Genomic DNA, 25,602 nt, shown 5'->3' on the forward strand with positions numbered 1-25,602 from the left:
GATGGATGTTTATATAACATTTATAATAAATAATACAATTAAAATATCTGCATTTATTATATTATTTTTAAATTACTCTATTACAGATATTTTAAAAAATTTTTTGTTTCCTCATCAACAAATGACTCACCTGTGCCATTTTATTTCTGTAAACGTAACGTATCAACCTTTCCTATTTTGCACCGCCTACCCTGACGTAAGAGTCACGTGACAGCAAGTAGAACCAAAATGGCCGCTGTTGTATTTTGACGTGTAATAGCTAGCTACTTTTCTTTTTGTTTCACCCTTGACTTGACAGAAAAGCCAAGCCAACGAGGGACTTTTTAGGCTCATTCTATGTCGCCAGTCCTCGCGCAGTAGTGTCCTCGTTTTTATCTTCGAGACAATCAAGACTGACACATATTAGTTGAGCGTGTTGGACTATGCATATCTAGTTCAGATTGAGGCTAGCTAGCAGGCTCTGGCTGGCACATAGTGCAATAGTTGAAATTGAGATAGCTGATTAAACTTTCAGCTGCGATGGAGGAATTGAGCGCAGATGAGGTAAGGAAAACGCATCAACGACACTATCTCTTGTATTACTCATCTTGCATCCCCTTTTCGTTTACAGATAATAGATTTAGACATGGCTCATTTTCCTCGAATGGGGTTAGCGCTAGCTTCGTGCTACTCTAGCTAGGAGAAAGACACCAGCGATAAAACCATACATTGAGCTTGACAATACCATACAAGGCAATGTGTCAGCCATCGGGCCAATACGGCATCTTTAAACAGCGAAAGTCGACATTTATCGTGGACAAGCAGCGTATGTCATTGCTGTGTGTTAGTTTGTATGAGCACTGTACGGTCGTAAATTAAGCAACTAACCCAGTGCTTTCAGCAGACAAAATTTGGCCCCTGATAAAGATGAGTTAAGTAAAAATGAGCATCATTGCTTTGATAATTGACAACTGCCTAGTTTGCCATTCATGCTAATGCAAATCATATTTTATATTTGCTTTCGTGGCCGATTTTAGGCTGGCTGAAATTGCTAACTTTGTTTTGCTAACAGAATAACAATCCGAGACAATGGCCTTTTTCATTTGAGAGCAACACACAATATACAGTATTATGGACATTGTCATGGGACTTAATTTTGATCGATCCCACAGTGCTATTACTCTACAAATAAAAAGTGATCGTTCACATTGGCATAGTGAAGCTATTTACTATTAAGAGACTAATTGTACAGATGTACAGTTAATTCATAGATGCACTGTTGTCGTGGTGTTGTAATAATGCATTTCAACAATACTGTAAACTATTCAAGCACGATTTTAAATGGGCATTGACTATGAACAGCACTAATAACAATTTGTGTATTTATGTTTAACTATTTTGTATTTTTTTTAACTATTCATTCAAGATTCGCAGAAGGAGATTGGCACGGCTGGCAGGGGGACAAAGCTCACAGCCTAACACCCCTCTCAGCACCCCCTTGACATCCCCACAGAGAGAAACTCCACCGGGACCCCTCCCTGGACCCTCAGGTGTAACTCAGCCCCTGCCACCAGCTGCCTCGCAATCATTAGGGCTCAATGCTCACAGTGGTACCCCTGCCACATCCCCCATTGGCACCACTGGTAAGAAAACTTTGACTGAGAATACTTGATTTTTTTTCTTCTCTACTCATTTATAGGACTTCTGAATTTTAACGGTTTGTCTTATCTTGTCTGAAATATTTCCTCCTTGTGTCTTCAGTGTGCTCACGCGTGTTTTGCCTTTTGCAAGGTGTGGCTTATGGCAGTCAAAGTAGTGAAGGTGTGAGCTCCCTTTCCAGCTCCCCCTCTAACAGCCTTGAGACTCAGTCCCAGAGTTTGTCCCGTTCACAGAGCATGGACATCGACACCGCTTCTTGTGAAAAGAGGTAATCATATTTCACAATGGTTTGCACCGAAAAGATGACTGTGAATGGACCCGATAGCTTAAGACATTTACATTTTACAGTCAACTTGAGGAAAATGTGCTTCTTTTGCTCTAGTATGTCCCAAGTGGATGTGGACTCGGGGATAGAGAACATGGAGGTGGAAGACAGCGACCGCAGGGAGAAGAGGAACTTGACGGAAAAAGTAATTAACTTTTTCTTACAAGGGATTTGACTTTGCATCAGTGCTTGCACATGCGGATTCTGTGGTTAACATGAATGAAACATGAGTTTACTGAACACAAGAACAATTTTCAGAATTACCGGTACACTCACTTGTGGTGGAGTCCTTGTGAATGTGGGAAGTTTGTAATACATACTTTAATCGCGGGTGTGTACTCCTTTTTGCAACATTAAGTGATTATGGGCTTAGCACATCTGCCTAACTGTTTTGAGGTTGAGGTGTTGAATCCGGACTATGGTCTTCCTGTGTGGATTTTGCAACTTTGCATCTTCTCCCTGTACTTGCTTGGATTTTCTCTGGGTACTCTGGCTCCCTCCCACATTCCAAAACCACATTTCTTAGGTTAATTGATGACTCTGAAATTGTGAGTCTGATTGTGAGTGTTAATGCGTAGTTAATCTGCCCTGTGATTGGCTGGCGACCAGACCAGGGTGTTCCCTGCCTCTTGCTCAAGGATAGGCTCCAGCTCACCTGTGACTCAATGAGGATAAGTGGAATAGAAAATGGGGGATGGATAAATTACACAGCATAGTATGTCATGGAAAATACTGATTTTGAAAGTAAGATTTTCCAATAAATCTCTTGAGGGTGTGCTTATGGTAAGTACTGTACATAACATCCTTTCCTCAACCTTTGTCTCTGGAGGAGGTTAAAATGTCGACTGTCGTGTCTTAAAATGTCTGTCTGACTGAGCCTGGGCACCCGTAGGAAACCTCTGCAAACTCGGATGTCACAGAAGACCAGGCCCTGCAGCTCATTTGTAAGATCCTGCGCGTTTCATGGAAGGAACAGCATCGAGATGTCATCTTCCTCCCTTCACTGGCTGCTGAATTCCAGCGTAACTCTAGAGATGGTATATCATTGAGCTTGTGTTTATCACCCCAATAAAGCTGTTCAGGGAGGAGTTCTGAAAATCTTCCTTTCTCATTCTGTCTCCTGCAGTATACTCTGATTTCAAAGACCTGATCGGCCAGATCCTGATGGAGGTCCTCATGATCTCAACGCAGTCGCCTGTCCACAACCCCTTCGCCAGCTTGACCGCCACCTCGCAGCCAATTGCAGCAGCCAAATCTCCGGACCGCCACCTGACATTGGTACAGCCCTCCAGCCAAGGTGGTAGCCCCATGGGCCCCGGCGCCGGGTCCTTTGGAGCCAGCTCTCTTTCAAGGCAAGTGACGGCACTTATTTTCTCCTGCAGTATTCAAACCCCCCCAGTCATATCAGAACTGTTCTTCTCCCCAGAGTATGTTAAGGACTTGGAATTGCAGAAGAATTCCAGATTTTTTATTATTATTATTATTATTATTATTATTTTAACATTGTCATGGCAATCATCGTGATCAATATTGTCAACAGCTTATATGGGTGTGGTAGCCCTTACCCAATGAGTCTGGATGCAGCCAGGAGGACCTCACCAAATGCATCCACCCCAACCACTCTCTCTGTACCTTCTACACCATCTACGCCACAGTTTGTTGTTCCACCCAGCCCACCTTCTCCAGCTGCTCCCCTCAGACAGTCCCTCAACCCTCCATCTGCCCCCATGCCCATCTCCCAGCGTTATCGGCCCTACTCTGTCTCATCTCCTTGGGGTGCCCCGTCCCCATCCAGCCCAGGACAAAGAGCTTTTAGCTTCTTTGCACCTTCTCCTAGCCCAGCAGGCCCCACTGTGCCCCCCAATACCCCAATTCCTGTGCCAACACCTAGCACCCCGTCCCTTTCCTTAAGTTCACCCCCTATGGTTCCACCTTCTCCCAGAACAAATGCCCGACAGGCCGCCTTTGCGTCCAGGATCCCACCTTCTAGGTATCTTACCATTCCATTTGCATGTTTGTGTGTGTTGCACACGCAAGCCAGCCAACTAAAATATTAACACTTTCTGACTCACCAAGCTTCAGGCTGGAAATGGACCCAAGTACAAATGAACTTTTAACAGATTTAATTTGATGGTTACTTCACATGTGTGTTGAACTCTATTAATTTGAGTTAGTATAAATATTTGAGAATAGCCATAGTAGGGATGGATAATGTAATCAATTGATTTACACTTTTGTTTGTTGTGTGGCTGAATTACTTACTCATCGTGTCTTAAAGCGAGTCAACCCGTTTGCATACCACCAGCAAAAGGTTGCTGTCTAAAGAAGTGCAACATTGTATCACCAAAGGTCTCCACCCAGAACTCTGCTTCAGCATACATTTTTCTGCTTAATGTTTAGAGCACTTCAGAGAGAGTGTTTGGAATTAATTCAATTAAAATAAATGAATCAAATAGCCAATCAAGGGAAGATAGTCGCATACCCATCCCTACTTTATTTTGCTAGTCAGAGGATTTTAAACCACTGCACCTCCATTTTATATTTACAGTATTATGGTTTGACAACAAATGCTGCTTTTACACATCTTTTGCGTTACGAAAAACAAAGAAACTAATTGCTCTGCAAATAACTCTCCGGATTTGCCAAACATGCTTTCTAGGGTCAACAATGATGTAGATTTCTCAAGCATGTAAAAAAGTTGCTTGTTACTTTCAGCTCTGAACTAGCTGCTTGAGGATTGCAATGTGTCAACACCGCAACCAAATGTGCGTTCATGAAGAACAATTAGCTTGATAAGCTCAAGCAGACATGCAACCAACTAGCTTGCTACAGCAGTGCCTCCCCTACTTATGTTCTACCATTCCAAATGTAGTCTTCAGTTTTCATCATCTCCTTCCCCTTGCTTGCTCCTTTCTTCCCTTTCTCTTCCAAACTCGACCTCACTCCTGTTCTTGTCTATGTCGTGTTAGCCCCTTTTCCCTCCTGTTTGCCCTCTCTGACATATCTCAGGACAACAGCGATGAAGAGTCTGAGGAGGAGGAGGATTTTTCACGGGTTCAGTTTGGGTCCAGGTACACCTCTGCACGGTGTGCGTGTGTTTGCGTGTGCCTGCTTGCTCAGCAAAGGCCTGCTGCATGCACCAGCGGGAGCCTTGCCACTAACGGAGCACAAACACACTGTGGCAGAGTGGTGAAAGATTAACAAAGGCAGAATCGGCTCTCTTTAAGAGTGCTTTGTGTCTTTTTGCAAGATTTTACCTTTGAGGGTGTAAATTTTTCCTGATAAATTTTCTTCTTTTTACATTGGATTAATTCTACCTAAGCAGTATGGTGGAAAAAGTGGTTAGCACGTTTGCTTCAGAGTTCCATATGTTGTTTTAGTTTTTCATCTTAATACAAGTGCCTACTGTAGAAAAATGTCTTCTCATGTCATGTGAATGCATGTAAAAGGTGTTGCTGCTGCTAAGTGAAATTGGATGGCAACATTTTCTGGTGCTGCTAAGAGGGCAAATCAGGAATTCATTAGTCAGGGCAACACAACTCGCTAAATGGCCTTAATGTTACATGTTTTAACATCTCGTGTGTTTTGCCATGTCTGAATCTGTTGTATCACAGTGCATTGCCTGTGTTTCTTGGATACCTAAAGCTAATGTTTCAACCTTCTGAGAGTTTATTCTGTGCTTTGAAGACGCTCAGGTTGTGCTGTTGCAGCTGACCACTAATGGCCTTTGCATTAGCAATGACAATCCTCATGCCAACTGAATAATAACCGCTGTTTTATCTGCAAGGCATTTCCTTTCAAGAGCCACATGCTGTGATGCAGTCATTAATGCCTCAAGTGTGTTTCTTTCAGGGCCTGTGATTGAGAGGTGGCACTTACTCGAAGCTGACGGCACATGTGAATATTCTTCAATCATTGCTGCATACGTTTCATTCCGCCTTTTTGTGTTTGTTTAGTCGCGGCGCATGTGGAGGGTCAGTGTCTTGTGATTTGGCCGGCGACCGCTTCACCATTGAAGCATGCAAGGAGACAGAGATGCTGAACTACCTCATTGAACGCTTTGACAGTGTTGGCATGGAGGAGAGGAAGGCTCCCAAGGTATTTGGAGTAGACAAATTACAAGTACGGCTTTTTAAAAACTGTGCTGGTTCTTTACTTTTTTTCCCCTTTACAATATTCAAGTAAGCAACCACTTTTATGTAAATCTCAAGGCATCCATTTTGACACTTGCAATTTGAACTCTTCGCTGTTTACTTTCCCTCAGATGTGTAACCAACCAAATGTCAGCCAGCTCCTTAGCAACATTCGCTCTCAGTGTATCTCTCACATTGCCCTGGTCCTGCAAGGCTCGCTGACCCAGCCGCGGTAAGTTTTCCTGGACCGTTTTATGTCTTTGTGCCGCAGTATTCCTGCCTCATCAAGTAGTTCTGCCGTATTAGTGTTAATGTCCCAACAATGCCCTCAGGGGCATTCCTTTGAATTTTGCCCAAATAGCAGATTCTAAGGATGGTTTGACCTAGGGCTGGACTAATAATTCAATGTCAATATGTATCGCGATTGACACATGATCGATATCAAGAGAAAATGACTTCACTAAAACGTTCGAAAAATATTAGAAAACAAAACCGGATCGCGGCATGGTGGGTGATGTAGGCAGCGCCCATCCGCTTCCAAACACGAAGAAGAAGTTAAACCAACGAAGAAGACAATGCTAAACCAACGAAGAAGAATCATTTAAACCAACAAAGAAGAAGCAGCTAACTCATTGGAGCAGGCGTGCGGGCCAGGCGGCCGTGCGCCATTCCCGCGTCAAGCGAGTGAGCGGCGTAACTTTGTTCAAATAAATGAGCAGTCGCCTCAGTACACCTCTTTCAATAAGATATTATGCATGATAACCCGATTAAACACCTCCAGATGGAGACGTGGTGTACAAGTAAAGGAGTTCCCTGTCTTTGACATGCTAGCGCCAGTTAGCCATATCCAACCCTCAGTACCGCACTCAAATTAAAATCAAGCAAATAAAATATGAATGGACTACGGCAATAATGAGTCCGCTAAAAAGATAAAGTAGACCTAAGACGGTTGGTCGACGATAATGTATGCACGGCAAGAGAGTATTAGTTGTATGAAGATTGAATAAAGGCTAATGTAGGTGTCTCAACAATACTGCTTTGGAGTAGCACCTAATGCAAATAAGCATTTACAATGGACTGGTGGAGGAGAACCTGCACATTACGCTACATAACGATGTACACAAAAACAGTTAACTGTTTTTTTTGGGGGTTTTTTTTTAGATAGGTTTAAAACTAAAGCAATAATTATCAATATTGACTGATATGAAATACTTACATTGTGACAATTTTTCAGACATATCGCCGAGCCCTACTAAGCACATTAGTTTATTTGATCCTTATATTAACATTTATCTCACTCTTTCATTGTTGACCTCCTTATTAAAGGTTAAGTATTATGTTGAAATAAAATAACCTAAATTCATTTTTCTCTGGGTCATTATTTTCAATTAAGAAAAATTTTTTCTCTATGATTTAAAACCCTCAGCATGTGTATACATGTCATACTTATTATATATATATATATATATATATATATATATATATATATATATATATTTTTTTTTATTATTATTTATTTTTTATTATTATTATTATTATTATAGTATATTGTAGGTGCTACTAGTGCAAAACAGAAACTGCATAAACTAAACAAGAGGACATTTTGCCCCCACTGTAACTGTCTCCGTAGCGACTCCTCTTTCCCTTTCTCTCAGACACATTATTTATATATTTGTACATCCGTGCTTTGTTTTTCTGTGTGTTTGCTACATGCAGGAGCCCACTTCAGCATTCTCTGCTGGTACCTTATATGCTGTGCCGGAACCTCCCATATGGCTTTGTCCAGGAATTGGTGCGCATTACCCACCAGGAAGAAGAAGTATTCAGACAGGTGCGACGCACATTTGCCAGTTCGCAGCGGGAAAGCACAAATTTACACAGCTCATTACATCAATGCCTGTTGCCTGGCTAACATTTTCACTGAAAAATATGACGCGATTTCAGATTTGCTGCTGTCTATGAGTTCAATTCTGGAAGTGAATAATCATGACATGTTTACTCCCGTCTTTCTCAGATCTTCATTCCTATCCTCCATGGGCTGGCTCTCGCGGTGAAAGACTGTTCCTTTGATAGTGACAACTTTAAGTTCCCCCTCATGGTAAGAAGTTTGTGTCTCGTGTCTTGCCATAGTACGGCTAAAGGGCCAAATTAGCATGATGGATTGCCATGTCCAAGGAGCCTAGATGGTGACCAATGTGGCACTGGCAGCTTGACACACAAAGCGCCTGCTCAATAGACATTTACCGGTAAAATAGAGCAAATAAAGAAATCCACTTGCGCTGCTTATTCTTTGTTTGATCCGAAATTCACGGTAAAGTCAATTGTGTGTGTTTTGTTTCCATAATGTTTCTCCTGTGTTTGCAGGCATTAGCGGAGCTTTGTGAAATCAAGTTTGGAAAGACTCATCCTGTGTGCAGTTTGGTGAGTGCACAGCTTGATGAGCAACCATGATGTCCCCTTGGCTCAGACTGTTCTATTAATGTATTTGTAAGGTCATTGTGTTCCCATCAAATATTTCTTTCAGACATGAGTGGAAGGATCAAGCTTCCACCTTCCCTGCCGTTCTTACCCTTTCTCAGAATCATTATTTCTAACGACTTCTTTTAGCACTTCTTCTTCTTTTGTGTTTATAATATTTCAAAAAAATGCCTAAAAATGAAATCTTTCCACAGGTAACGTCACTTCCTCTGTGGTGTCCCAAACCTTTGAGCCCGGGATGTGGCAGAGAGATCCAGAGGTTGTCCTACCTTGGTGCTTTCTTCAGCCTCTCTGTGTTTTCTGAGGATGACGTAAGCACTCTGCTCGTCCATTTGTATACATTTTAATTTCCAACTCTTACAGCTCTACAACGATGCAAATCTCATTCTAGTGCCTGCCACACATTTATGTAATTGACTAATACCGCACAAACATGAAGACCTGCGCTAAATGCATGTTTGCAGATATTTAACGTCTTGATGCTCTCCATTTCCTTCAGACCAAAGTGGGTGACAAGTATTTCTCTGGTCCAGCTATCACCATGGAAAACACGAGAGTTGTCAGCCAATCCTTGCAGCACTATCTGGAGTCGGCAAGGGTGAGCTTCTGCCTCAAATTGCTCTCATCCTCCCAGATAACTTGTTTAATGACTCATTTATTTTCAGGGTGACCTGTTTAAAGTTCTCCACAACATCCTACTAAATGGAGAGACACGAGATTTAGCGCTAAATTACATGGCAGCTTTAGTGAACTACAATGTGAAGAAAGCTCAGATGCAGGTAGGATTCATTGTATTAGTTCTTTTCTGCATTATTGCCATTAGTGTTACACTGAGCAGACACTTCATTTTGTACTCTTGCGTAATTTATGACATCCAAAACAAAGTATGTTTGGCATTTTCCAAGATAGTAATTCATGACTGATAGCTGTATAAACATTGAGGCTAACTTATTTAAATATATTCACATTGTGGTTAAAAATGTCTCTGGTGTAAAACAACACTGATGTCTTCTATATTTAGGTTACCTTATTGCACCCTACAACAGGGTTAGACAACATCTGGCATTTCGATGCTTTTGCTGTGGCGTTCTGTGACTTTGGAAAATAAATAATGAATATTTGAGTAAAGTTTTTTTTCTAGTTCATTCATTTTTCATATGTAATTCTACATTTGCAGATAATAGTCAATCATTTTGTTCACCAAATATGTAAAACATAAGGAACTACACTAGTCTACACTAGTATTGCAGTAACAAAGCAACTATGACAAGCAAAGACACGTCACATAAGTATAGAGAGACTTAAAGTGGAAGTCAACCCAAAAATGTTCTTTACAAGAATATTTTCTTTACAGGAATATGTTCTATGCAGGCCCACAAGTCGAAACATGCTTTCTGATTAATATTGCGTTTGTGGAATATGAGTTCCGCTGTAAAATCCACCCGTTTTTGTTCATCTCAGGGGCCGACAATTTTGCCACTTGCCGTCGACTGAAAATGACATCACAGTTCCTCAGGGCTCAGATAACGACCAATCACGGCTCAACTTCAGAAAACAGTTGAGCCGTGATTTGTCTGTAGCAGTTCATTAATTTCAAAAATGCAACATACTACAGTTTTTTTTTTTATACACAGAGCAAATTATCAGTAGTAAATATAACTAAACTAAACTAAAGTGTTATCGTCACCTGAGATGTCAAAAGGGTTTCGTTGTGCCCGTTCGTTTTTTTGTTTTGTTTTCGTAGGAAATGGTCCAAATGGCTCGTTGATTATTTAAATTTGCCGACCCCTGCCCTTCAGCATGCTGTGCATCTTTAGACCACTGTAAACTACAACCACAGTGCTAAACAGTGTTAAAAGAAGACGTCTGACGAATTGGTTGACCCTCATGTCTTTCAGACCGATGACAAGCTGGTGTCGACAGACGGTTTCATGCTCAACTTCCTGTCAGTGCTGCAGCAACTCAGCATGAAAATCAAGTTGGAGACGGTGGATCCCTTCTACATTTTCCACCCCCGTTGTCGCCTTGTCGTCAGCCCAGAGGAGACGCGCCTGAAGGCCACGATGGAAGAGCTCAAGAGCTGGCTGTCTGAGCTACGTGAGTTGGCGTTGCTCGAAAGGTTTCAATTTAAATAAGGTCAAATAAAATGTACAGTAAATCATCAGTGAACTGCATTTGTTGCTTAGGGATGTTTCCATGCTTTTGTTGCATGTTGTCGTGATTATATTACAGTAAGTCCCCACTGCCGGAATGATTTAAGCATTTTGTAAGCGTGTACGCTTTCTATATATACAGATGAAGATCCCACCAAATTCTCCGAGCCAAAGTTCCCCACAGAGTGTTTCTTCTTGACCCTGCATACCAACCATTTGTCTATCCTGCCTGGCTGCAGGCGCTACATCCGCAGGTTGCGGGCAATTCGGGAACTCAACAGGTAAACAAATGCTAATGCATGCGGGGTAGCTATAGTTGTCACGGTGTTCTGTTCTTGATGTCTTTTCGCTCATTGTGCCTCCTTAGGACTGTAGAGGAGCTGAAAAACAGTGAAGCTCAATGGAAGGACTCTCCCTTGGCCAGTCGCCACAGAGAAATGCTCAAGCGCTGCAAAACCCAACTCAAGGTTTATGTTTTTCCGTGCACAATCTCTCCTGTATTCTTTGACTATATAATGATAATAGTAATAATAATCCCGTATCTAAATGGCTCAGAATTCCTGTCGCTCTTTAAATGCTGAAACACTGCATTATCGTGGACATTCACACGCAAGTGATCATGATGGCATTTGACTTGTGTCCTCTCAGAAACTGGTTCGAGCCAAAGCTTGCGCTGACGTGGGTCTTCTGGATGAGAACCTGCTCCGCAGATGTCTGCAGTTCTACAGCACTGTCATTCAACTCATTCTCCGTATGGTGGACCCTGCTTACCCAAAGTGAGTCACGTGACTGGAACTGATGTGGCGTCGCGCTCTCACACAAGCTGAAATCGAAGCATATGTTCATATCTGTCCTTTCTTCCAGTATCACCCTGCCGTTGAACCCTGAGATTCCCAAAAGCTTTGCTGCGCTCCCGGAGTTCTACATTGAAGATGTGGCTGAATTTTTGCTTTTTGTTGTGCAGTAAGTTCACAGTTCAGTCCTTTACAAAGATGTCTGTTAGGCAACTACAGGTATACCCATAATGGTGTTTTCACATGTGTGGCAGTCCCTGTTCACACAAACTAAACTTAATCTTCCTTTAGAGATATTCATTGAACTGTGTTTGTTTGCAAATCTTATCCGATAATGTCGATCGATGTGTCACTGTACTTAGAATTAAATACAGTGTCATGCTTGTGCACGTAAAAAAAATATTGCTCTCCTTGCCCTTTTTTGCAGATATTCTCCCCAGGTTTTATATGAGCCTTGCGTTCAAGACATCGTCACCTTTTTGGTGGTGTTCATCTGCAGTCAGAACTACATCAGGAATCCGTACCTTATTGCTAAGTTGGTAGAAGTTCTGTTTGTCACCAACCCTGCCGTGCAGCCTCGCACTCAGCGCTTTTCTGAAATGATGGAGAACCACCCGTTGTCCATCAAACAGCTGGTGCCCGCCCTTATGAAGTTCTACACTGGTGAGTGCCTCTGGTTCCGAAGATGTTTTGACTATTTTTAAATGACACTTTGGTTTCCAAACACTACATTCATTTGTATGTAGTCTTTCAGTATGCCCTCCGCTGACTCCTCTTTCATTGTCTATGCGGCTAGATGTTGAGCATACTGGTGCCACCAGCGAATTCTATGATAAGTTCACAATAAGGTACCATATCAGCACTATTTTTAAGAGTCTGTGGCAAAACATTGCCCACCACGGCACATTCATGGAGGAGTTCAAGTGAGTTTGATTGCAAGGCACAATTTGTGATTTTGTACTTGCAGTGACATCATTTAACCCAATTTGTGTATTTTCACGCTCACATCCCTTTAGCTCCGGCAAACAGTTTGTTCGCTACATCAACATGTTGATCAATGACACCACCTTCCTGTTAGATGAGAGCCTTGAGTCTCTGAAACGTATTCATGAAATTCAAGAGGAGATGAAGAATAAAGATCAGTGGGACCAGCTTCCCAGGGTTGGTACTTGGCTTCATATTTATCTTAGCCAAGGAGGTTTGTGTTTCACCAGCATAATTTCAACTTCCTGACAGTTTTTTCAATAAGTTTTGTCTGTTTTATATGATGATTGAGTATTTTTACCCAGGCTGTTCCCTTTGAATTCACACATTGATATTCTCTCCGATTTCATCATTTTCTTTTCAATTAAAATATATTTTAGAAAACATATCAAATGTTATCAGTTACATTGACAAACCACGATCATTTCAGATCATATCTAGATTTATATTTAAGTGTGCAATATGTCTTTTTTTGTAATTAAGTGTTTATTGGTTTATTTACAAAACAACCAACAACCAAACAATTACATTGTTTGGTCCATATTCCGTATGTGCATCACTTTTCAAATAAATTAAAATATTTCCTTTGAATTAAACAAATTATTCAAAACCAACTGTGGACACCTAAGTACAAATATAAATATCTATAATACACCAAATGTCACGCATATACTTATTCACAATGAACTTATCAGTTGAACTCTATACAAGTATTGAGTGATCTCTTTTTAACCACCACATTCTCATATCAAAAGTGAAGTCTGGTCGGCGGTCTCAGTGGTGTAACAAAGTTATCCGATTCTCGCAACAGAAACAAATTGTCCACTTTTATGACTGACATACGCTGTTATTTTCTCCATTTTGTAAATGTCCATAGTAATGCCCATTCACCCTTTCAGTGTCGGTCGGGCTTTCTTGTGTTAACCATTTTTTAATGAGGGACTTTTAACTTGCCGCAAACAATACAGAATGCTGACCAATTGTTTGTTTGATTGTGTGTTCTACTCAATCCTGAATAACATATCCAAGCAACAGGACTTACTCTCAAAAGATATTTCACATTTAAATATATCCTGCAATGCCTTGTGAATATCCTTCCAGTAATCTTTGAAAATGGGGCAATCCCAGAAAAAAAAGTGGTTGGAATTATGGTAACCACTGTTTCTCCAACACATAGGAGATAATTTCATAATCTTTCAAAAGTATCTTATCAAGCTTTTCTGGGCAAACTCTCGGCAGCTTTGTGAGCTGCTGCATTTCCATTGGTACCTCCATATTGTTGTCCATTCTTCCTCTGATATTTGGAACCCCTCATCTATTTCCCACTTAATTTTATATAAAATTTGGAATATTGTTTATATTAGAATATTAGATAGACCCTTGTATATGTTTGAACTCATTTTGCCGTCACTGTTTGAGTCATACGCTTTTCTAAGCATATCTAAAAGACCCATGCGTACAGTACACCTTTCAAGTCTTTCAGTTTCCTACCAACATAAAGTCGCATCTCTAGGTATCGATAGAAATCCTGTGCAATATTATTTCAAACGTTCATGCATATTTTGCTGTGTACTGTATGTAGTATATTACATTTTGTTCTGTTGTTTTGTTTGTGTGTGTGTGTACCTGGTCTTCTTCAGGACCAGCAGCAGAGCCGCCAGTCCCAGCTGACTCAGGACGAGCGAGTGTCTCGCTCCTATCTGGCGCTAGCCACAGAGACGGTGGAAATGTTTCACATCCTCACAAAGCAGGTCCAGAAACCTTTCCTCAGGCCTGTGAGTATCTCTAATGCCACAATATAAGAATTTCTATTATTTTAGTTAGCCGGGAGTGGAACGGAGTCATCCATATTTCACTTCATTCAAAGGCACCTTAAAGTGGAAGTCAACCCAAACATATTTTTTTTCCAGAGTATGTTCTATGCAGGCCCACTAGTCTAAACATGGCATTCTGATTATTATTGCGCCTGTGGAATATGAGAAATTAGCTCAGGCGGCTGCCATTGTGCCACTCCTGTCAACTGAAGATGACATCGAAATTGCTCAGGGCTCAGATAACGACCAATCATGGCTCAGCTTCAGATAACGTGATTGGTCGTTATCTGAGCCCTGAGCAACTTCGATGTCATCTTCAGTCGACAGAAGTGACAAAATGGCCGCCCCCTGAGATGGTTAAATGTGTGCATTTTGCTGCTTAATTTATATTCCACAAATGCAGTATTAATCAGCATGCCGTATTTCAAAAATAGTGCTTCTCTTGCACTGACACTTTATTTTTACATCTTAGATTGAAACAGTAAAGATTAATAAACTGAGGTCTCAAATCCTTTTGGAATGATCTGCCGGGGCTGTATTAATTTTTTGTAGGCGTTGAATTTGTGGGAAAATGTCATGTTTTCAAGAGTAATTCCAAAGATGACCTTAGGTTTTGAGGAGCTGTTGAGCCAGGCGCTTTAGGCTTTAATGGGTTAGATGGGTTATGTACAGAACCGGACAAGCTATTCTTAACAGGGGCACCATCTTCTTGCAGGAGCTAGGCCCCCGTTTAGCTGCCATGCTGAACTTTAATCTCCAGCAACTCTGTGGGCCCAAGTGCCGGGACCTGAAGGTGGAGAATCCTGAGAAGTATGGCTTCGAACCCAAGAAGCTCTTAGACCAGCTGACTGACATCTACCTGCAGCTGGACTGTGCTCGCTTCGCTAAGGCAATAGCAGATGACCAGGTTGGAGACACTGTTTTCAGTTATATTTTGTAAACGTTTTTAGATGCTATAAGTGCGTTTGACCTGAATGATAAAAAACAAAGGGGAGTATGTGATGAATTGCAGTCATGGTCGTCAGTCTGCCAACGATTGTAGTAAGTCATGTTCCAAAAGTCTGTAAGACATGAGACCATATTCCTGTTCCTATATAGCAAGGAGGTCAAACCTGTTTTCACCACAGGGCACATCATGGTTGTGGTCACCCTCCGGGAGGCGGTTATAAGAGTAAAGCCACATAAATGTATAATCGCTTGGCGTGTAATGGTATGAAATAAACCACGGTTCATGTGTACCTGGATTTTAAGGTCAAGGTTTGGTTCAAAATGATTAAAGTAAAGGGACCGACATGCAAACTCCTTATATTTTGTGTACAAATGAACAAAATTGTCACAGGTTTGATTTGGCCTGCAGGCCTTGACCTTGAGACTTGTGCTATATTCTAAATGTTATCCATTCTTTGAAAGGAGGTCACACCACTGCTGCTGAATCATGAACCCTGATTTACAGAAAGCTGGAAATGTGTTTTAATGTTGTACAATGTATCATAATTACAGTGTTAAGCAACATTAAATATCTGATAGCAGACTGTAACGTATGATACCTGAACACCATTTAACACCAAGCCCTTTCTAAAACAATCGCTTCTAATCTGCTTGGTTAAATTTCCGTTCACTTTGTGGGAATAATATCATTTTAAAGACCAATCAAATCTTGTGACAGTTACGGTATATCAATGCATTGTTCCAGAGACATTCCTCATATAACACTCTGTTGTTTTGGTGCTGTTGTGTGTGTGCGCGTGTGTGTATGTAGCGGTCGTACAGCCGAGAGCTCTTTGAGGAGGTCATCTCAAAAATGAGGAAGGCTGGTATCAAGTCCTCAATCGCCATTGAAAAATTCAAGCTGCTATCCGAGAAGGTGGAGGAAATAGTGGCCAAGAACTCCCAGTCGGAAATGGACTACAGTGACGCACCTGATGAGTTTAAAGGTCCGTGTGTGAGCTGCTCACATGTGCTTTTGATTCTGAATCTGTCTCGTTTAGTTTCCCAACCCCAATGCAACATGTTTAAAAATTATTACTAGAGGTGTAACGGTACACTAAAATCACGGTTCGGTTCAGTTTTTTCAAACTTCGGATCGGTGTATTTTTGGTACAAAATAATTGCTCTTTAAAAAAAAAAATGTTTATTTTGAAAAGATGACAGGTAAACGGTGAATTTTTTAGAAAAAATAAATAAAAGCGAAGCTTTCGGGTGATATTCCAAGAAATTACACCAGAATTAAAAAATTCACTAACAATAAAGATCTCTTAATTTTGTAAATTATTAAGACACTGAAATCTTTAAACACTTTGCAGCAACAGTCTATGACTGTGACACATTTAAGTATTCAAGTTAAAGACAAGTTATTACATGTATACACTTTTTGTGATGAAAAAAAATACATAAATTACAATTATTGCTAACGAGATTAAAACTATTTTTGTAATGGAAAAAGATTCAGTAACTTTACAAAGTCTTTATGAAATTATATGCACTTTTTAGGCATTGAAATCTTTGAATGTTCAACAGCATATTGTTGCTGTCATGTGAAAAAACACTTATCTCCATTTTTTTTTTTTTCATTTTATTATTTTTGCATGAATAGTGTTTCTGTGTTACAGACATCGCGTTAATGTGAAAATTAAAAAAGTTTTCCAAAATTGGAGATAAGTGTTTTTCACAGGACAGCGACGATATGATAAATCTCGCTATTAAAAGTTTGCAGTTTTTGGCTAAAAAGACTGCTTTCTTCTTCGTGGGAGCAACATTCACAGTCGGATGATGCCGTTTTAAATGCGTTACTAGACGTGCTACCTACAACTACAACATAGCCGTCGTTCCCCAACATGAGACCACAGTGCACGGGGGGGACCTACTTGCGTATGCCATATTAATGCCATTTATCCATTCATTTATGATTTATCACGGCTTCTGGCGTACTGGCTGTGCCCCCACTCTCCTACGCGTGAGAGTGAAAACTCACCTACTCGCGCGTAAGCCCGCACTAATAATAAAAATGATCATAAACGGTACGCAAGTGGACCGCACCGAACATATATGTGTTAATACACCCACGTATACCATTACACCCCTAATTATTACCAGAGCTGGGCATTTTACTAAAAATTGAGCATCTGTCATCTGACAGCAGCGAGGATACCCTTCCGTCGTCCGTCATTTAAAAAAAAAAAAAAACAAGTTACCATCTAGTCTATAGGCCAGTCCGCCTCTACTTTTAAACGGCCGTCCGTTGGCGAGTCCGACTAAACTTTCACTCGCGCCCGCCACGCAGGGTTCATTCACAAATCCTCACTCACATGCTTAAAACACTGCTGTGACTAAATCTATTACCTCATTCACTGATCTTTAACTATCATAGCTACTATGGACAATGTAAAGTCTTAAATTAACCTAACGTGCTTGTCTTTGGAGTGTGGGAGGAAGACAGATTACATGTACAAAACCAATAATATATTCCACTGTGCTGTCTGATTCTTTTTTAAAAGGGTAAAGTCATATGCAAAGAGGGGTACTACAATGACAGTATACATTTATTAGTCCAAAAATAACAACTCTAATCTACATATTAGTGGTGATAATGTTGGAACTTTGCTTTGCAGTTGTCTTAAATATCTTTCGTAAAGTTTTTGGCCCCTCCTAAATCCAAAAATGTCATTAGAAAACCATTTCTTGCCGGTGAAAAATGTTTTCTAATCGTAGGTGCTGTTACCATACACGATAAAATATAACATGGCCTTGTCATGAACGAAAAGTCTTGACTGTGTTTGACTGTAACTGTTGAATAGCAGACATTTGCAGGGGATTTGCCACCCCATAAAAGCCATATAGACAATTTGGACAGAGGCTATCCTATAACCACAGACTTATTACAATCTAGAATAAGAATGTGGCCTGCATACCGCCTTTGATTTCCCGATAAGACTGCCATGGTCAACAGTGTGTCACACATGCGGCATAGCCGGCTCGGGTTTCTGTGCAGCTAAAAATCTCCCACGCTGTATTTTTATTTTTAAAGGTGTTTTTTGTTTTTTGTTTTTTTAGAAACTATTAAATCCCACTCGTGACATCAATTGTGGGGCAATAGCTATTTGTTGTTAAAAATTGCTCCATCTATTATTTGCTGGTGTTTGATGTGTGCAATTTTTTGTTTTGTTTTGGTTTTTTTACCCCTCATTTCATTCATTGTATTAAAATCTTGCCGCTGTTTTTCCAGATCCTCTAATGGACACGTTGATGACTGACCCCGTGAGGCTGCCCTCTGGGAACATCATGGACCGATCCATCATCCTTCGCCACTTGCTCAACTCGCCCACTGATCCTTTCAACCGGCAGCCTCTTACTGAGAGCATGCTGGAGTCAAGTAACTAATTTTATTTTAATTACACTTAAAGATGGAAGACTTTGATTATATAGTGGTGTCTTGATTTATTGTTGCCCCCTTAAGTGCAAAAAAAAAAAAAAGCCACATTTGGTGATGCAGTTTGAGTTGTTTATTGAATGGAACAAACAGTCAAACAATGAAAACACTTCCAAAGAGCTACAGTAGGCCAAAAACTAAAAACCAGACTTTCACATGCTGTAGTTTTGGAAAAATTGAATCAGAGCATGGTCCTCACAATGTGTTTATTGATTTTACAGTTCCTGAACTGAAGGAGAGGATCCACACATGGATGAGAGAGAAACAAGGAGGACGACCTGTCTAAAGACTTGATGTCAACAGCGCCTTGCCCTGTTCTCCATAACGAAGGCATCTGGCCCAAATCACATGAATTCAGTGTCACTGATACCAACAATAACCAACATTATGATTTTTATTCGTGCCCTTTTTGCCCTACCCAATGATACTTAAAAGACATCAAAATAAAGTTAAGAATTACTTTTTCTTTTTTTTTTTTTTTTCATTGAGAATTTGTGTATACTGTATATGTATATCCAAATATATACATATATTTAACAATTAGTGTTTCTAGGGCTGCACAAAACAGTCTTCATCGCACACAGGTTTACCAGAGAGCTGCATTCAGTGACTTCATTGAATATTTCCTTTACGGTTCTTGTGTGTTTTGTAACAATGTATATGTGGGCGTTATTAAAGACTTGTGATGCATTTAGGGTGACGGCTGTGAAGCGTGTTTGGAAGTTGTTGTTGTTGTTGTTGTTGTTGTTGGACGAAAGACAATGACTAACTTGAGTTGGTATAACATGCTGGAGTCCCACAGCTTAACAGAGGCACCACCTGTGCTTATTGTAGGCAGAATTAAGGATGTAGCTTAAACAATCTAAAATGTCTGTTTCCTTTTGAGTGCAGTCAGATGTTATAAGCAAAATAAACCTTTTTTTTTTTTTAATTCTTTTTCAGTCACATTTCCCCTGTTGACTTTGAAAGACTGAATTGGCTTCTTTTGGGCGCATGGCTGCTATTCCAGAACCCTTCAACCCTTAAAGAACAAATAACTCATAAACAGGCAATTTGCTCTATACATGACGGAATGTAGCATGAGCTCAAGCAACATCGGAACACCTTGACATCACGTCTAGAGATAGTCCTTCTCGTGCTGTACCTAGCGTGACCTTGCTGACCTTAACTGTACAGGAAATTATCTCTTAACTACACACAACTGTTTTGGAAGCTAGGATTTTGAACTGAAAATAAATGATAATGCACATTATTTCAAACTGTGTGATTGTTTTACACCCTCACCCTGGACTGTGGCAACAAAAGCAAAAGTGCTGTAGTATTATGTCTTATGGTAGTAGAATCAAATGCATTAATACTAGTCCGTACAGCACACAAATGTGTCCAATCATCAAAATAAGTACGTTTGATTGGATTAACCAGGTCAACATCCAAAGTGCAGTATGCAGGACCCAAAAGAAACAGAACAATCTTTTTCGTTCAAAGCAAGGACAGTGGAATAAATTCCTAAGTGGACTCAAAATCTGCACAGGTTTTAAAACATTCTGCACTAAAACTAAAAGGGGTGACATCAGGAAATCATATATACCAGCATTAGTCATCACTGGCATCTAGTAAGCGTGGGTTTTGCAGGGATAATTTGTAATGGGAAGGGTTGCTTGGGGTCACCCAGACTCTTTCCATGTGTTTTACAAATTTGCAGTCGCTTAGGAATGGCTTTATTGTTATTTTTTAAGAAAACGTGCTGTGGAGACTGCAGTAGATTCTTAAAGGAGAATGTAGCGCAGTTTTGTTGTTGTTTTTTTGTTAGTGACTTAAAGGGGAAGTCAACCCAAACCTATTTTGTTCAAGAATGTGTTCTATGCTGACCCACTAGGTGAAATGGGGCATTTTGATATTTGTGTTCATGGAATATAGCAAAATCCTCCTGTTTTTAGGCATCTCTGGGGGTGGACATTTTGTCACTTTGAGACTCTTCTGATAGAGGGTTAATAAACCTGACTTGACTTATAATAGTTTCCTTGAAAATAGCTTACACACTTGCTTTTGTGTGATGTAGTCTTCTCCCCACACTCTTTTAATTTGTATTTATTCATTAATTGTGTTTATTTCTAATGTATTTTACCATCCAACATCAGCCCTACTGCCTCCCCTGTCTCTGTTTTCATCATTGGTGTGATTGTCTTTTTTTATTTTTTATTTTTTTAATGCATCTTGTTCTGCCAAATCTCTTTGCAAACTCGTGTTCTATTATATAGCTTATTTGTTGTTCCCTGTACTGGAAAGTGGGCACTTAGTGGGCATCTGATGTCAATTCAACATCAATATGACCTGTATTGGGCAAGTTACTTCCAAAATGTAATATATTACGTATTACTAGTTACTTCTATGTGAAAGTAATACGTTTCTTTGCAACATTACTGTCTTTTTAGAGTAATGAGTTACTCAAGTTTAAGTTACTTTTTTTAGAAATTGGGATTCATTTTTTTTAATAATTTTGACTATGGAGGACCAAAATTGCCCAAATCAAAAATAAATACAAAAATAAGTATACATACAGTTAAATATCAATTTGTTTATATTTTGTTTATTTGAACTACATTTGTTTGTATTTGGTTTTATTTTCTCTTTTATTTATTTTTTGGTTTTGGCAGGCTTGGCCCTCCATAGTAATTTGAATATATGTTTTGCAATTTACCTTATGCAACCATGACAGTGATTAGTGTCACAAACAATTTCTCAGCCATTAAAAATGCTGGCCATCGTGTAAAAGCAAACAAAATGCTTGAAAGAGAACTGAAATGGATATTCAATTAATTTTAACTACATTACGACCTCAGTGAGTCAATAAATTCGGATTATGGTAATCGGTCAAATAAATAGCTTACCTTGGAAGTGAAGTATTAAACTGCTGTCCGGTTTAATTAACATGATTAAATGTATGTTGTGTTCCCGAATTTTTAACGCGTTACAAGGCTCAGTAAGTGTATACAGACATTTTAAGGGTAACACAAGTGTATACAGACATTTTAAGGGTAACTTGTTATATTACTTGAATACCTAAATGTAATGCATTACTCTGCCGCGTTATTTTTGTAACGCGTTACCACCAGCACTGAATATGACTAATGGATTATTTTGATGTCTGGGAAACTGTTGAGAGGCACATGTTCGTCCTCATTGAGCTTATTTGTGCACGTTCCCTCCAAATAACAAAAACATATTCTGTGAAACTTGAACCCAATTGCTCGGTAGACGGAGATCTTTGCGGCGGCTCTGCGTGTTGCGGTGCCGGCTGTGCGAGGAGCAATGGTAAGAACAAATCCTGCAGTGTAACGTCAATGTGGGGGCGGGGGAGAGCCACTCACGCCCTTTCCGTGATTGAAGATGTCCATTGGCTTATTTCGCCATTAGTCACCCGAATCTATTCTCTCACTGGCCAAACGAGTTGTCACTCAGCGCTCTTGAGGGAGTTGACGTAATCTCGGTAAATGAAGACAGTTTATCAATTCTCTCCGCTTGCCCGCAGATAGACATCCGCCTTTTCATCTTTACGGGAAAACAAGGCTCCACAAGTAGTCATTGGTCACGATTCGAGCTCCACCCGGCGGAGGACACCACTAGAATGGGCCTTTTTCGCCAAAGTGGACTTTACGACAGTTTCCCCGCTTGCGCATTCTGATAGAAAAACAACACGTTTGACGTCCGCTAGCTTAATCGTTAGTAGTCGCCGCTGCCCTATGCTGTTGGTGCTGCTGGAGTGACAGTCTTCGAAGGTGAGTAAATACAGTTACATTTCTCATTTAAATCCCCCCGGTGTCACAACTAAACGAGGTGGTTATGACTCAGTAATACCAGTCATTTGTTCGTGGCTTGGCTGGTGAGCATTAGCCTGCTTTAGCTTGTCCCAGACGGGCGGGTGTGTGGTGGTGTCCCCGCACCGTTATGCACAGTCCAGTTCCCAACCCCATAATTAAAAGCACATTCCAGCTTTATTTTATTTGCTTGCAAATACATTGAAAGTCCTTGACTTTCTAAATATTTCCGCCGCCGGGTGCAAGTCGCGCCACATATCCTAAATCCACAAGCGTTAATATGCACTGATTAATACTAGTGCCAAGAAGGAAATACATGCAGGATAATGCATAAGGGATGTCCTGTCATTTACATTCAATGCCATTTACTTTAGCCGATCACGTTCGGTTAATCGGGGACAATGCGTCCGTACTGCGCTGCTAAAAAAAAAAAAAAAAGCTCCCGGCTGCATCCTGTCGCACTATTCAGCAACATACAGCAGCCGCGGTTTAGCCTGCCTGCTCAGTGCTCACATTTGGTTGTTAATGGGAACAAGGTCCGAGCACTTGCCCTTAGACCGTCCGAAAAGGTGCTGGATGCAGCAGCCAGGCCTGGCCCTCTGTCCTTCCGTAGCGCCAAGCAAACGGGCCGGATAGAATTTCATGGGCGTATGCTTCAACAAGTATGGCTGACTTGCAAGCTTCTGGAAAGTGAAGATTTGTTTTGGTTGGATGCAAAACCATCACTTTACAAAGTTTTCGTCTTATGCCTTATGCTTGGTATTTGGAAACAGCCCCCAAACTATGACCCCCAAAACATTTTAATGAGATTTCAACTCAACATTAATAAGTGGCTTAGAGACTATTTGGAAAAAATGATCCAGAAGTGCGCTGAAGCCTGGGGCCATCTTCTGGCATGTACAAGTGTTATAGATAGAGCACAAAAACACGAGTGAATGCTTTGTATTACGAATAATAGCGAATAGGTGGAGGTTTAAATGACTCTTTAGGACCTATTTTTGTTGACAGGCAAATGTACGGGCACATCCTCATTACCGCAAGTGTAGTTTACCGTGTTTGGGAATTTGGTAGACTGCGTTGCGATGAGCTGGGCGTCCCGGCATTTTTTCGTTACATGCCCCCGGTGCACCTCACAATTTGGTGACAGAAAGTAGACTAGAATTAGTTGCGGCGTAGGTCGTGGAATGCGATTTTGGTGGATTTCATTGAGGCACAGGCAGACAGATTTTGAGCTATTTTTGTTGACAGTTGTGGTTCTCCTGCCATGCCTTCAGGCATTTAATGTGAACATTTTTTTCATCCTCTAGGAGGGAAGGCACACGGCAGAATTCACTAGGAGAGACTGTCCCAAACTGCAAACATGTCCGGGGCGTCGGTAAAAGTCGCTGTTCGAGTTCGACCCTTCAACTCCAGGGAGACCAGCAAAGATTCAAAATGTATCATACAAATGCAAGGGAACACTACAAGTAAGTCTTGCACACATGGGCCATGTTCATGTATGTCTGCTCAACCTAAGTTTACACACACACTATAAAGTCCTTTTCATTGAAAAACATAATGCAGTCACGTTAATTATGATATATTATGAGTAGTTGAAGGTGTAGAATTGCACGGCGGGCTGGATCCAGTGCTCTCGGCGGCCGCATATAACCCACGAGCCGTAGTTTCCGCACCCTTGCGCGACTATGTAGCCGTCTCTTTGGCCTTTCAGCAGTGAATAGTGAAACATTTGGGGACAAACAGGCTTGAAGGGAATAAATAAAAAGGCTCACAGGGTGACATTCCTCCTCCTCCTCCTCCTCCGAAGTGGCCTGCGTGCCTGAGGAGTTTGTGTGTGGGAAATGCTGACTTGGTTTGTAGCAGGACAGCCAGGGGCCGCAGCACAGCCTGGCTACACCCCCGATTCATCATGGCTTTATCCCCACACTTTTTACTGTATTTTTTTCAATGGCTATGCGAGTGGCTTTGTATTTTTTATGATTTGTTATGACTAGTGTCATATCCTTTTTTATAGGTGTTGTAGAGCTGAATGATTAGCCAATGTGCGTATGTCCAGGATTTAACAAGTTTACCAGATGAACACTTTCATTTGCTTGTAAATTTCACTACAAAGTGAAGTTAAGCAAAGTGTAAATTAGGGATGTAATGATTCACTCAAGACCCGATTCGATTCAATTTTAAGTTCCGGATTTTGGATTCGATTCGATTCGATTTTTAAAAAATTGCTATCATGCTAGTCTCTGTGCACTAGTGTGATTCTGCAGCCATCCACAAACGCAATACGCAATGATGTTTGGGGCAATGATGTTTGGGACAATGATGTTTGGGGCAAAAGCATAATTTGATCTACACATTCAAAATGTGTTATGCATCTGGAATGAAAAAAACCATTTCAAGACATCATTTTCTGGATTAATTTAATCAACTCGATTTTCGATTAATCGGGGCGAATCGAGTTTCAATTGCTTTTCGATTAATCGGCACAGCCCTCGTGGAAATTTTTTCAACACGCACAATACAGTGAAACCTATCATTATATATATTGATAAATTCCTATTTGTTATGTTTAAAAGCACATTTTCCTATTTTAACTGATGAAAATAGAAATAAGCGGTCACCATCGTAATTTTTTTGTTAACTGTATGTTTGTTTTAAGTTGTTAAGATTATTCACTGCCTCTTAGTATTATTAAGATCCTAATAGTCAGACACATTTTGGTTGTCGTCAAAGTTGCGTCACATATACACCTCACGTGTCACTTTTTTTTAACCAATCACACAAGTGCAATACATAACATTGTCACAAGGCACTAACTTTGGTAACATTAACAAGGTGATGCACTATATATTATTGATCATTAATAAGATAGTTAAAAATTTGATCCAAACGTTTATTGCCATGTTATTGTTTCTGATGCCCTGAGAAATTATTGCAAGAGGAGGCTTAATCTTGGGAACGTAACGTAGCATCCTTTTTAAAAAGACAGGCTAAATGCACACACTAAAATGTAAGTAAGTAAAATGTATTTTTATAGCACTTTTC

At 40.5% G+C, this 25,602-nt stretch overlaps 2 protein-coding genes across 18 annotated transcripts in view; both read left to right on the forward strand.

Annotated features, from left to right (window-relative positions):
- The first annotated feature begins 206 nt into the window (after window positions 1-206).
- Window positions 207-19,445, forward strand: ube4b (ubiquitination factor E4B, UFD2 homolog (S. cerevisiae)). Of its 4 annotated transcripts, none has more exons than XM_086050932.1 (29): window positions 207-543; window positions 1,406-1,622; window positions 1,741-1,906; window positions 2,021-2,108; window positions 2,856-3,000; window positions 3,090-3,315; window positions 3,504-3,953; window positions 4,933-5,034; window positions 5,920-6,061; window positions 6,228-6,328; window positions 7,813-7,927; window positions 8,111-8,194; window positions 8,461-8,517; window positions 8,769-8,885; window positions 9,074-9,172; window positions 9,240-9,353; window positions 10,473-10,671; window positions 10,870-11,008; window positions 11,095-11,194; window positions 11,376-11,503; window positions 11,592-11,690; window positions 11,949-12,184; window positions 12,318-12,444; window positions 12,538-12,682; window positions 14,146-14,280; window positions 15,035-15,226; window positions 16,079-16,253; window positions 18,542-18,688; window positions 18,967-19,445. In XM_086050932.1, the coding sequence occupies exons 1-29, from the start codon at window positions 520-522 to the stop codon at window positions 19,029-19,031; spliced, it is 4,134 nt and encodes a 1,377-aa protein (XP_085907058.1). In that variant the 5' UTR covers window positions 207-519; the 3' UTR covers window positions 19,032-19,445. The 4 variants fall into 4 exon arrangements, with proteins under 4 accessions (XP_085907058.1, XP_085907067.1, XP_085907040.1 ...); XM_086050941.1 differs by having other exon boundaries at window positions 1,771-1,906; XM_086050914.1 differs by lacking the exons at window positions 3,504-3,953; window positions 4,933-5,034.
- Window positions 19,446-22,199: 2,754 nt separating this feature from the next.
- kif1b (kinesin family member 1B) overlaps window positions 22,200-25,602 on the forward strand; it is a 61,468-nt gene continuing 58,065 nt past the window's right edge. For 4 of the 14 annotated variants that reach the window (XM_086050973.1, XM_086051032.1, XM_086050991.1 and 1 more), the window contains exons 1-2: window positions 22,201-22,521; window positions 23,868-24,026. In XM_086050973.1, the coding sequence (XP_085907099.1) occupies window positions 23,921-24,026 (106 nt within the window). In that variant the 5' untranslated portion in view covers window positions 22,201-22,521; window positions 23,868-23,920. Of the gene's footprint in view, window positions 22,522-23,867; window positions 24,027-25,602 lie in introns of all 14 variants that reach the window. The other 10 variants (XM_086051021.1, XM_086051000.1, XM_086051041.1 and 7 more) reach the window with 4 other exon arrangements.

Source organism: Filicampus tigris, chromosome 1 (assembly GCF_054856515.1).
Source record: "Filicampus tigris isolate MCC_2025a chromosome 1, RoL_Ftig_1.0, whole genome shotgun sequence".
In the NCBI taxonomy this organism is placed as follows: Eukaryota; Metazoa; Chordata; class Actinopteri; order Syngnathiformes; family Syngnathidae; genus Filicampus; species Filicampus tigris.